At 46.9% G+C, this 13,388-nt stretch overlaps 1 protein-coding gene across 1 annotated transcript in view; it reads left to right on the top strand.

Annotated features, from left to right (window-relative positions):
• The window catches only part of LOC124795851 (facilitated trehalose transporter Tret1-like), a 54,795-nt gene that overhangs the window by 29,370 nt on the left and 12,037 nt on the right, over positions 1 to 13,388 (top strand). Inside the window, exon 4 of the mRNA XM_047259932.1 lies at positions 4,396 to 4,833. Coding sequence (XP_047115888.1) covers positions 4,396 to 4,833 — 438 coding nt within the window. The remainder of the gene's footprint in view (positions 1 to 4,395; positions 4,834 to 13,388) is intronic.

Raw genomic sequence — 13,388 nt, 5'->3', positions numbered from 1 at the left:
TTGGTTACACTGGACCTACTAAAATTAATAAGTGTGCTTACTTACAAAAATACAGATGGTAGGTTGGCCCGGTGGGCCGACGTGTCCCTGTGCAGTGCCTGTGTTATTCTGAATTACAACGCAAGGTTCCTTTGGACATGGATGCGTGCAGGCACTGTGGCGATCCCAGCCGTTATGAAATACATTAAATGTATTCGCAGTTGCGAATATGGACAATCATCAGCTGTAGAACGGAATGACGACAGTGAAAATCTGTACCAGACTGGTGCTCGAACCCGGATTTCCTGCTTATCTCGAGCGGTCGCCTTAGAATTAGGCTGTCCGTATGCGACCCACGGTCAAACTGAAATTTGCGTATGTCGTCAACCATGCGTTCACAACCTGTACTCGTACATCCGTTATGTATATTTCCGTACAGGTGAGACATTTTACTAAAATGTCGCTTGCATGGTGTCGGCAGATAAATATGATGTAGTAGTGCCTGTGTTACTCCGCAGCCGGCCGCGGTGGTCTAGCGGTTCTAGGCGCTCAGTCCGGAACCGCGCGACTGCTACGGTCGCAGGTTCGAATCCTGCCTCGGGCATGGATGTGTGTGATGTCCTTAGGTTAGTTAGGTTTAAGTAGTTCTAAGTTCTAGGGGACTGATGACCACAGATGTTAAGTCCCATAGTGCTCAGAGCCATTTGAACCATTTGTTACTCCGCGTTACTACGAAATGTTTCTTCAGACATGTATGCATGTACATGCATGAGCACAAGTTGAAGACATATAGAACTTTGGGTCGGCCCTGTGTCGTGCACGGACAGCCAAATGTTAAGGCGATCGCTGCCGATAAACGGAATATGTGGGTTAGAGCCCTGGTCCGGCACAAATTGTCATTGTTGTCATTCCATTCTACAGCTGATGCTTTCCATATTCGCAATTGCGAATACATTTAATGTATTTCATAAGGTCTGAAGTCGCCACAGTGCCTGTTCCTTTGGACATACATGCATGTCCAAAGGAACTTTGTTTCGAAATTCAGAATAACACAGGCACTGCAATATCGTAGTTATCAGCCGACATCGGGCAAGCGACTTTCAAGTAAAATGTCTCACCTGTACGGGAGTATACATAATGAATGTACGAGTACAGGCTGTAGACGCATTGTTGACCACATGTGGAAGATTTTTTTTATGAATTTTCTCATTTTGAGAAGACAGTAGGAGAGGACTGTCTTCCTTCATAAGGAACTTCTAAAGCCAAGATAGCATAAACATTTCTCTATTTAAAATAACTATTTTCTACAGACTTTACTGTCATCTTTTGGTTCTGAACGTGTTCATTTTAAATTGTACGTCACGTCATATGAGCGGTGTATATACGAACATGGCCATTTCAGTAAGATGCTTTACGTTTTTAAATATTTTAGTTATGACAAACCATTTATATTGTGCTGTTTTTATACACAGGACAACTTGGTGCGAGGTCCAACTTAAAATGGACACGTTTTATTAAAAAGAAAGATGTTTTAAGACCTGAAGATAACAGGAAAGTCAGTCGAAACCTGTAGTTTTAAATAAAGAAATGTTTACGTGATCTTGGGTTTAGAACGGTTTTAGCATTCAGAAATATTAAACTCCCTTTCTTTTCAAGGGGGTATTTCACTGAATTAATGGCTGTATGGGCACGTAAAAAATATTTATTATTTTGCTCACACTACAGCATATTCAAGACTTCGTGTGCATCCCTTGGATGCGTTCACTTCCTCGCTCGAGAAACTAACTTCATTGATGCGTTTGTGGAAAAACGAAGATATTGCTGCCACCAACTTCTTGTGTCGGGGCGTTTTCGGAAGGAACTTCAGCGGAACGAAACCGACTGGCCTTTGTGCTCCCACGCGCGATGTGCCACTGTCTCCCCTACATCTGTCGATGACTCACCATCCAAGGTTACATGCTGTGTTCTTCCTACTAAGATAGTTATGACACAAGTTAAAGAGAATATATTTGAAATACACTGATGAGCCAAAACAGCGCACCAACTTAATCGCCTGTTTGTCCGGCTTTGAAATGGAATATATATAACTGATTCTGCGTATCAGGAATCCGAGAGTTGGTAGGTTTGTGGAGCTGTGTGGCTTAGATGTCTACACACAGGTCATGTAATTCGTGTGAACAACGGGTCGCTGATTTGCTTACACGGTGATGGCGACCCAGCTGGGTGCCATAGGATTACATCAGGCGAATTTGGTCGCCGAGACACCAACGTGAGTTCACTGTTATGCTCCTCAAGCCACCGTAGCACGATACTGGCTCCGAGGCACGGACAATAATACAGCTGAAAGATGACAAGTATGAACAGATGCAGGTGCTTTTTGTAGCTGTCAGCGTGTCTTCGATTACTACCACAGGTCCCACGCAAGAGCAGGAGAATGTCTCCCGTAGCATAATACTGCTCCCGCCAGCCTTCGTCCGTGGCGCGCTGCACTTTTCGATCCACCCTTCGTGGAGACCACCATCGACCTAGAGCAGCAAAAATGTGATTCACCCGAAGAGCCGATCGACGATGGTCTCGTGCCCACTGCAGTCGTAATTGACGGCGCCGTTGAGTCAACATGCGAACACGTAGGGGTGGTCTGCTGGGGAGCTCCATGTTCAACATGTACGATGAGTGGTGTGCTGACAAACACTTGTGCGTGCACCAGTATTGCGCTTTATCGACAGAGATGCCACTTCCATCCTACTTTATAGAGCAGACAAGCCTCCAAACCCCACGTTCTGTGAAGAGTCGTGGACATCCAACCATTTAGCGCCTATTGATACTTTCAGTGTCCTTCTACCTCTTTCCGTACGTGCTCACGAGAGTAGCACGTGAACATTAGACCAGCTTCTCCGTTTTAGAGATATTCATTCACAGACCCTGACTAACACACTACTGGCCATTAAAATTACTACACAAAGAAGAAATGCAGTTGATAAACAGGCATTCATTGGACAAATATATTATACTACAACTAACATGTGATTACATTTTCACGCAATTTGGGTGCATAGATCCTGAGAAATCAGTACCCAGAACAACCATCTCTGGCCGTAATAACGGCCTTGATACGCCTGGGCATTGAGTCAAACAGAGCTTGGATGGCGTGTACCGGTACAGCTGCCCATGCACCTTCAACACGTTACCACAGTTTATCAAGAGTAGTGACTGGCGTATCGTGACGAGCCAGTTGCTCGGCCACCATTGACCAGACGTTATCAGTTGGTAAGAGATATAGAGAATGTGCTGGCCAGGGCAGCAGTAGAACATTTTCTTTATTCAGAAAGGCCCGTACAGGACCTGCAACATGCGGTCCTGCATTATCCTGCTGAAATGTAGGGTTTCTCAGGGATCGAATGAAGGGTGGAGCCACGGGTCGTAACACATCTGAAATGTAGCGTCCACTGTTCAAAGTGCCGTCAATGCGACGAAGAGGTGCCAGAGACGTGTAACCAATGCACCCCATACCATCACGCCAGGTGATACGGCAGTATGGCGATGACAAATACACGCATCCATGTGTGTCCACCGCGATGTCGCGAAACACGGATGAGACCATCATGATGCTGTAAACAGAACCTGGATTCATCCGGAAAAATGACGTTTTGCCATTCGTGACCCAGGTTCGTCGTTGAGTTCACCATCGCAGTCGCTACTTTCTGTGATGCAGTGTCAAGGGTAACCGCAGCCATGGTCTCTGAGCTGATAGTCCATGCTGCTGCAAACGTCGTCGAACTGTTGCTGCAGATGGTTGTTGTCTTGCAAACGTCCCCATCTGTTGACAGGGATCGAGACGTGGCTGCACGATCCGTTACAGTCATGCGGATAAGACACCTGTCATCTCGACTGCTAGTGATACGAGCCCGTTGGGATTCAGCACGGCGTCCCGTATTACCCTCCTGAACCCACTGAACCATATTCTGATAACAGTCATTGGATCTCGACCAACGCGATCAGTAATGTCGCGATACGATAAACCGCAATCGCGATATGCTACAATTCGACCTTTATCAAAGTCGGAAACGTGATGGTACGCATTTCTCCTCCTTACACGAGGCATCACAACAACGTTTCACCAGGTAACGCCGGTCAACTGCTATTTGTGTATGAGAAATCGGTTGGAAACTTTCCTCATGTTAGCACGTTGTACGTGTCGCCACCGGTGCCAACCTTGTGTGAATGCTCTGAAAAGCTAATCATTTGCATATCACAGCATCTTCTTCCTTTCGTTTAAATTTCGCGTCTGTAGCACGTCATCTTCGTGGTGTAGCAATTTTAATGTCCAGTAGTGTAATTTGGCTTGTCAGTGTATGATTCGCAGCGATGCGGGAGAGAGTGGGGGAGAGGACAGTAACCGTTGTCTGCGCGGTGCAGGAGGAGCTGGAGTCGATGGAGCGCGCCGTATCGGAGCAGCTGCGTCAGCGCCGGAACCCCCTGGCGGAGCTGCGCGAACTACTGAGACGCGCGCGCCATCTGCGCGGGCTGCTCGTCGCCGGCGGGTTGTTCTTCTTCCAGGTCGCCAGCGGTATGGTCAGCGTCTCCTCGTACGCCAACGCCATCTTCGACAGCGTCGACGCCGGCATCGACCCCAACGTGTCGGTGATGCTGCTGGCCGTCGTGCAGATCGTCGTCAACATGGCCGCCTCGCTCGTCGTCGACCGCCTGGGCCGCCGGCCGCTGCTCGTCGCCTCCTTCGCCGGCTGCGCCGCCTCCATGGCCGGCGTGGGCGCCTACTTCTACCTCCAGAACGCCACCGACACGGACGTCTCCACTCTCGGCTGGTTGCCGCTCACCGCCCTCATAGTTTATTACGTGAGTCTTTCTTTTTGAACCCCGCTAGCTTTGTCGTCTTCGTTTTCCTCTTCACCGTCGTTATCGACATCATCATCATCATCATCACTATGATCCTGATGGCATAATTACAGGAGGGTGTCTGTTCTGTCGGACTCACTTCTATAATTTTATGAGTACCACGATTGTTCGACGAAAATGTTTCAGTGCGGATGCACAACCAACGTTCGAACAGCAGGAATCAGAAATATGTGACTAGAGAGTGCGAGCGGGAAGTTGGGAATTTCGATTTGACGGACGGCGTATCCTGATGGCCGAGGCAACTATTCTGGAGAAGCGGAGCCGTCGGATTCGAGTACCGGTCCGGCACACACTTTCAACTCTCGCCGCTGCATTTCCGCAGTGCCGTATGCCGCTGTAAGTTATTATTTGAAATTACAATGAAATGAATACCCTTAGCTGCATACAGGCGTTGATACAAGTCAACGGGGACAGTTGAAAATGTGTGCCCCGACCGGGACTAGAACCCGGGATCTCCTGGTTACATGGCAGAAGCTCTATTCATATTTCTTTTTCTTGTGTTTGGTCGTTGCGGACGTCACAGGACATCCGTTCAAGTTCGTTTGTTGATCCATCCAATCAGTTTTTCTTATTACAGAGGCCAACCAGCTCTCTGACCGAACACGCTGAGCTACCGTGCCGGCTTTTCGTGTGACGTGAGAGAGATGATCGTATGGGTCCATCTCAGAGACCGAGGACAGAGGATAGTGCGACTGCAGGGACTTATCTATAGCACGCCTCCCGTCAGACCCACATTAGCAACTTATTGTCCCGCACTCTATCCATAGTGCCCCGGCCCACCATACTCATTACTCGTGGTAAACCTCCGATTCCCGTGAGAGTTTGGGCACTGTTTGTGCATCCGCACAGAAGAAGATGGTCAAATGGCCGGTAAGCCTTATCTATATATATATATATATATATATATATATATATATATATATATATATATATAGGATGAGTCACCTAACGTTACCGCTGGATATATTTCGTAAACCACATCAAATACTGACGAACCGATTCCACAGATCGAACGTGAGGAGAGGGGCTAGTGTAATTGTTTAATATAAACCATAAAAAAATGCACGGAAGTATGTTTTTTAAGACAAACCCACCTTTTTTTAAATGGAACCACGTTAGTTTTGTTAGCACATCTGAACATATAAACAAATACGTAATCAGTGCCGTTTGTTGCATTGTAAAATGTTAATTACATCCGGAGATATTGTAACCTAAAGTTGACGCTTGAAACCTCCGACGTTCAGTTGCGTGTTGTAACAAACACGGGCCACGGTCGGCGAGCAGCATCTGCAGGGACATGTTTACGAAGACACCGTGTTTACGAGTGTGGCTGTAGTGCACTGTTGTGGTTTGGTCTAGCTGTCGCAGTGTCCGCATGTAGCGCTTGCTGATATTGTTATTCTGCATTCGTCTCCGCACGCAGACCAACTGTAGTACACCGTGTTACCAGCCGTCTGTGATAGTGTAGTGTTGTAGGAACTGTGACCATGGTGTATACGAACTCTGAAAAGGCGGAGATGATACTCATCTATGGCGAGTGTCGACGAAATGCAGCTGAAGCTTGCAGGGTGTATGCAGAACGGTACCCGAACAGAGAGCATCCAACGTGCCGCACATTGCAAAACATCTACCGCCAACTGTATGCAACAGGTATGGTCGTAGCACGCAAACGGGTCCGTAACAGGCCCGTCACAGGAGAAGCGGGTGCAGTTGGTGTGTTAGCTGCTGTTGCCATGAACCCACACATGAGTACACGGGACATTGCGAGAGCCGGTGGACTGAGCCAATGTAGTGTCATGTGCATACTGCATCGTCACCGCTTTCACCCGTTTCATGTGTCGCTACATCAGCAATTACATGGTGATGACTTTAATTTCGAGTGCAATTCTGTCAATGGGCATTAACAGAGAATGCGTTGCAGTTCTACCTGTTTACCGATGAAGCGGGTTTCACAAACCACGGGGCAGTGAATCTACGGAACATGCATTACTGGTCCGTGGACAATCCTCGCTGGCTCAGACAGGTAGAGCGACAGCGACCGTGGACTGTAAATGTATGGTGCGAAATCATTGGCGACCACCTCATTGGTCCTCACTTCATTGCAGGGGCCCAAACAGCTGCAACATACATCGCGTTTCTACAGAATGATCTGCCAACGTTGCTCGAAAATGTCCCACTGGAAACGCGTCGACGTATGTGGTATCAGCATGATGGTGCACCTGCACATTCCGCAATTAACACTAGGCTGACCCTTGACAGGATGTTCGACGGGTGTTTCATAGGACGTGGAGGACGCATAAATTGGCCAGCCCGTTCTCCTGATCTTACACCTCTGGACTTCTTTCTGTGGGGTACGTTAAAGGAGAATGTGTACCGTGATGTGCCTACAACCCCAGAGGATATGAAACAACGTATTGTGGCAGCCTGCGGCGACATTATACCAGATGTACTGCGGCGTGTACGACATTCATTACGCCAGAGATTGCAATTGTGTGCAGCAAATGATGGCCACCACATTGAACATCTATTGGCCTGACGTGTCGGGACACACTCTATTCCACTCCGTAATTGAAAACGGAAACCACGTGTGTACGTGTACCTCACCCCTTATGGTAATGTACATGTGCGTCAGTGAAAAAGACCAATAAAAAGGTGTTAGCATGTGGACGTAATGTGCTGTTCCAGTCTCTTCTGTACCTAAGGTCCATCACCGTTCCCGTTGGATCCCTACGTAATTCGGTGCTCTTCAATACACACGATCGAACAGCGGAGGAGTGGTACTCAAGCGTCATCTTTAGGTTACAATATCTCCGGATGTAATTAACATTTTACGATGCAACAGACGGCACTGATTACATATTTGTTTATATGTTCAGATGTGCTAACAAAACTAACGGGGTTCCATTTTACAAAAAACGTAGGTTTGTATTAAAAAACATACTTCCGTGCATTTTTTTTATGGTTTGTATTAACCAATTACACTAGCCCCTCTCCTCACGTTCGGTCTGGGGAATCAATTCGTCTGTATTTGATGTCGTTTATGAAATATATCCAGCGGTAATGTTAGGTGACTCACCCTGTATATATATATATATATATATATATATATATATATATATATATATATAGTCCTTTTTTCCTTCCTCTCTCTTTCCCCATGGAGTTTCCTTTCCATTTCTTGGACGCCAAAATATTCCTGATCATAATCATCGTTACGGTCATCATCTATGGAAACTCATCGTGGATTTTTCCAAGGAACGATTCTGGAAATAATCTAAAATGGTTTTAAGAAAACAACTGCAATCATAAATCAGGCTGGATGATGACTATCTGAATCCAGTTCATACAATCTCAAACCACCGAGTCACTTCGGAAATCTTCAAAACTTCAAAAGAAAACTCTACTTATGTCGTAATAAACGGTAGTTAAGCCCTCTTAAGTTGGTGTAAAAATTAGATTTTAACTTGCAGTTAACCAGCACGGAAGACGCTGACCTGAAGTAAGGTCTGTTTGGGTTCTGGAGATATGTATAAAGGTCAATCAAATGAAAACCATAACGCATCACAACGGGACCATGGAATGGTTCCCTTCAAAAGTAAACACCACTCATGTTAAGACTTCAGTTGTACAACGCGGTCGGCCGCTGATGGATCTACAACCGCACACACTCTTGCGCTTCCTCTTCTGACTGAGACCGACATCTACGCTTGTCTTTCCTCAGGTCACGAAAGACGTGAAGATCACACGGTGGAAGGTTCTGGCTGTATGGTGGACGGTGCAGTGTTTCCGAACCAAATCGCTTAAGCACAGCCTTCGTCCGATTGGAGTGTGGGGGCGGGCGTTGTAGTGCAACGGGATGACTCCGCCCGACAGCACGCCTGGGTGTTTTAACTCATGGCGCGTCGCAGTTTCTGTGAAGTGTCTTCGTAGCGTTGCGCACTGATTGTTGTTCACCGCTCGAGAAACTCAACAAACAGAGCGCCATCGCAGTCGGAGGAGGTCACCACGACCTTGCCAGAACCTCTATGAATAGCTTTGCTTTTCTTTGTCGGGAGAGATGTGGGATGTTTCCACTGTTAGCTTTACAGTTTGCCCTCAGACTGTCGGAATGCTGTCGAACGGATTCATCCTGTTACACGATAACGCCCGCCCTCCTACTGCCAATCGGACGAAGGCTACGCTTCAGCGATTTGGTTGGGAAACATTGCAACGTCCTCCATACTGTCCGGGCCTTTCACCGTGTCATCTTCACACCTTTGGAGACCTGAAGAAAGACATGCGCAGACGTGGCTTTCAGTCGGACGAGGAAGTAAAGCATGCTTATGGTTCTGGATTCGTCAGCGCCCGGCTGCGTTCTACAGAACAGGAACTGACTCTCAATGGGAGTGATTATTCTTAATCGGAACCATTCCATGGTTTCGTTGTGACATGTGTTCGGTTTTCATTTGACTACCCCTCAGAGTTGCTAAGCAGTAGTATCTTAAAAGATAGGTTAAAGCAGGCATGGGCAACCTTTGGTGACCCACGGCTCTGCTTCGCATTCTTGCTTGAGGTGGTGGTTCGCCTCATCACATGACCCAACAAGAACACTCCTAGCGCGTGAAGTCTAAAGTATAGGTCGGTGACGCTAAAGTTTATGGGTTAACGCTCTGATATGAATGCCTCTCACTTCCAAAAACGAGATGCCAACAAATTGTGCCTCAAAACACTCGTTTTTGAGAACACATTAATTGCAGTTAACTCCTTCTTCAGATGTTTACATTCAGTTACGCGTCGTGAACATTGTTCAAATAGTTCAAATGGCTCTGAGCACTATGGGACTTAACTTCTGAGGTCATCAGTCCCCTAGAACTTAGAACTACTTAAACCTAACTAACCTAAGGACATCACACACATCAATGCCCGAGGCAGGATTCGAACCTGAGACCGTAGAGGTCGCGCGGTTCCAGACTGAAGCGCCTAGAGCCGCTAGGCCACTCCGGCTGGCATGAACATTGTACTTTTACTTAAGACGTTTTGCGACAGCCGTTTTAAAAAATTCCGTCGCAGAATTCTGCAACGCCCTTAGCACAGAAACAAGGTCTATGTCACTTAAATAAATGCTAGCAATTTAAGTTAGGATGCCAGGCATCTTGAAACACCACTGAAAAATAAAAGCCTATAAAAACAACTGGTTGCACTAATTCATTATAAATTACTTTCAGTTTCAACAGTTGCAATTTTCTAATACGTCCATAATGAACTAGAATTATTTATCAATGTAAATATGGCAATATCCGAAATTATGTTTGAGCCGTGTGCGGCTCGCGTTTGATGCCGTTCATAGCTTGACATCTTGTAATAGCGATAGTGGAGTTTACGTTTTTTACTGTGTTCGCTGGCATCACTACGTTTGCTCGCCTTGTCTGTACATGTGTGGCAGCAGCAGCCCTTATCGATAGCGCGTGCTCTAGTACCATCTTTGCAACTGCCTCTAGTATTTCCGGGTCGTGGTGTGTCGAAGAGAGGTTGGGACGGAGCAGCAGTGAGGTCCGGTCAGCCACTACTCTTCCGACCGCTGGCGACACACACATGCACTGTTCGACGGAAGGATGTGGTCGCGAGAGTGCACGACCACGTCAAGGACCCGATTCAGCGAGTTTTAGTGGAATGGATCGTGATATTCGAGTAGTGAAACTTTCACTTGTGTGTGTGTGTGTGTGTGTGTGTGTGTGTGTGTGTGTGTCTGCCCGTGGAAGTGACCTCATAGCAATAAGATGGCAGCCGACAATTATACTGGGAGTTTTCCCGTGCCTGACTTGAGTGCGGACGACGTTGGTTGGTCGTTCGGTCGGTCATCGTAGCGGACGACGTACATTTGGTTCTCCGACCGCTTTTGGCTTCTCTGTGTTTGTGCTGACTTATTATTCGTCCGTGTTGTTTCACAGTGACTGCTTTAGTATTGTGAGTTGTTGGTGGAATTGTTTACCCTGATCCGTGTTATCTTGTGGTTTTGAATGAACAGTTATTTTAATGCTGTTTGCGTTCTGGATTTGGTGAGAGGTTGCGAGCGGACATCAGTTCGGTAGGGGCGCAGCAGCGAGCAGGTGTGTGCAGCGCGAGGGCAAGCCGGGGACGCTGGCGGCGTGCTGAGACTGCCGGATCGAGGAGGGATAGCTGCGAGAGTGACGAACTGGTTGCAGACCGAACCCTGGACATTTGAGTGAAGATTAACTGCTAATGCAACCTCGACTAGCCTTTGGTCGGCGGGTTGTTGCCCCTAGGGTCGCTGAGCCTGGTTAGTCGGTCGGTCGGCACTTAAGCTGCCCCTAGTTGCCATACTGTTACGTGAGTACAACTCTTGGCTGCCTGTTTCACCGCTTACAGAGCTGTAGTCAGCTTCCTCAGGTCGATCCAGGGAGCACTGTCTGTGGATAACTCCGTCTTATTTGGACAAGTTGTCATAATTGTTTAAAATTTACCCTAATGTTTTAACGTGTCATTCCCTTCCCCACTTGTAATTCCGGCCTTCAGCTGTTAATTGTTTGTAACACTGTTTGTGGCCTTCAGCCGACAAATAATTTTCAATCCTGTTTTAGTGAGGCCTTCAGCCATCACGATAGCCTGTTACAAGTTATTAAGATTATTGGGTTTCAGTATTTTTAAAGTGTAACTGTCCACCTTATTGGTAATTCAGGCCATCAGCCGTTGTGTTTTTTTGAAATTGCTTCTGGCCTTCAGCCGACGAATAATTTTTAACCTTCTTAATTAGACCTTCAGCCGTTGATTGTGTGTAACATTGTTTGTGGCCTTCAGCCTTCTGTGAAACCAACGGTAACTGATTTGGCCCCGTCCACACCTTTCCTGCCTTCCCTAAGACCCACGTCTCAATGTTCCGGGTGGAATACAATGGTCTCTCTCTGCCTCTCTCCTATGAACGTTTTCCGCATGCCGGTTTGAAACCAATCGTAGGTCGTATCCAGCCCGCTGGCCGCCGGTTGCCCACCCATGGGTTAAAGGAAGGGAAACCCATATTTATAGCACTTTTAAATTTACAAGAAACCTGTAGTCAGTGTTCACTGCGATACACCGTTTGAACTTCTGAAGTATTCAGGCATAAAATGCAGTCAGTGAAACGCTGTCTATAATTTGTAGAGAACGCACACTGCAGTTATGGGGCGGAGGACGTAAGGAGTTGAAACTGGACAAAAGGTCTTTGTGTCATAATTTGACTAAATGAGGGATGTATTGATAGGACACATCCTGAGGCACCATGGAACAGTTAATCTGATAGTGAAAGGAACTCTAGGGTGATACAAACTGGTGACGGAGAGCATGATTCTAATTCATGTATGTTGCTCAGGAAAGTGTGGAAAGTTGCATCAAACCAATCTTTGGACTGAAGGCCGCTACAATACAACATTTCAACTTTCCTCCTGGTTTTCGTCACCAACGTGCCATTGGAACGTTTCACATTCGGTGAACTTCAAAACTGGAATTCCTTCCCAGGGTCACCAGTCGCCGGAGTGACGAGTTTTGTAGGCACCAGTTTGTCAATCTCTGCATGTCGCACAATGTTGCTGACTTGAAGTTACAAGTGAATACATTAAAACGCGACCAAGTGGAACTCAACATCCTTATATGTTTTAATATGTGACTCTGTGCGTGTGAGTCAGCCGTAAAAAATTTAGTGTGGTCACTTTCCTGGAATTCCGCTTGTCGATGCTTGCTTAAATCTGTGGAAGACCGATTTCCTGCTCATCCAGTTTATTTTTAGTTATAAGGCTTCTGAGTGGTTTGATGCGGCCCACCATGCATTCCTGTGCCAGTATCTTCCTCTTAGAGTAGCACTTACACCCTCCGTCCTCAGTAGTTTGTTGGATGTATTCCAATCTCTGTCTTCCTCTACAGTTTGTTCCGCCTACAGCTCCCATGCTAAGTTATTCTCTGATGTAACACATGTCCTGTCATCCTGTTCCTTCTTCTTGACAGTTTTCTCCACATGCTCCTTTCTTCCCCGTTTCTGTGGATGACCTCCTCATTCGTTACCTTTCCAGTCCACCTAATTTTCAATATCCTTCTGCTAAACTACACCTCAAACTCCTCGTTTCACTTTTTTCCGGTTTTTCCGCAGTCCGGAGTTGTTGGAAAATTTGGAAATTAGTGGTAAGTTCCTATCTGACCTAACTGCTGAGGTCATCGGTCCCTATTCTTACACACTACTTAATCTAACAAACTACACTCCTGGAAATGGAAAAAAGAACACATTGACACCGGTGTGTCAGACCCACCATACTTGCTCCGGACACTGCGAGAGGGCTGTACAAGCAATGATCACACGCACGGCACAGCGGACACACCAGGAACCGCGGTGTTGGCCGTCGAATGGCGCTAGCTGCGCACCATTTGTGCACCGCCGCCGTCAGTGTCAGCCAGTTTGCCGTGGCATACGGAGCTCCATCGCAGTCTTTAACACTGGTAGCATGCCGCGACAGCGTGGACGTGAACCGTGTGTG

The sequence above is a fragment of the Schistocerca piceifrons genome, chromosome 4 (assembly GCF_021461385.2).
Source record: "Schistocerca piceifrons isolate TAMUIC-IGC-003096 chromosome 4, iqSchPice1.1, whole genome shotgun sequence".
NCBI classification, from domain to species: Eukaryota; Metazoa; Arthropoda; class Insecta; order Orthoptera; family Acrididae; genus Schistocerca; species Schistocerca piceifrons.
Note: the sequence above shows the minus strand (reverse complement) of the source record. Positions and strands in the feature narration are given on the sequence as shown.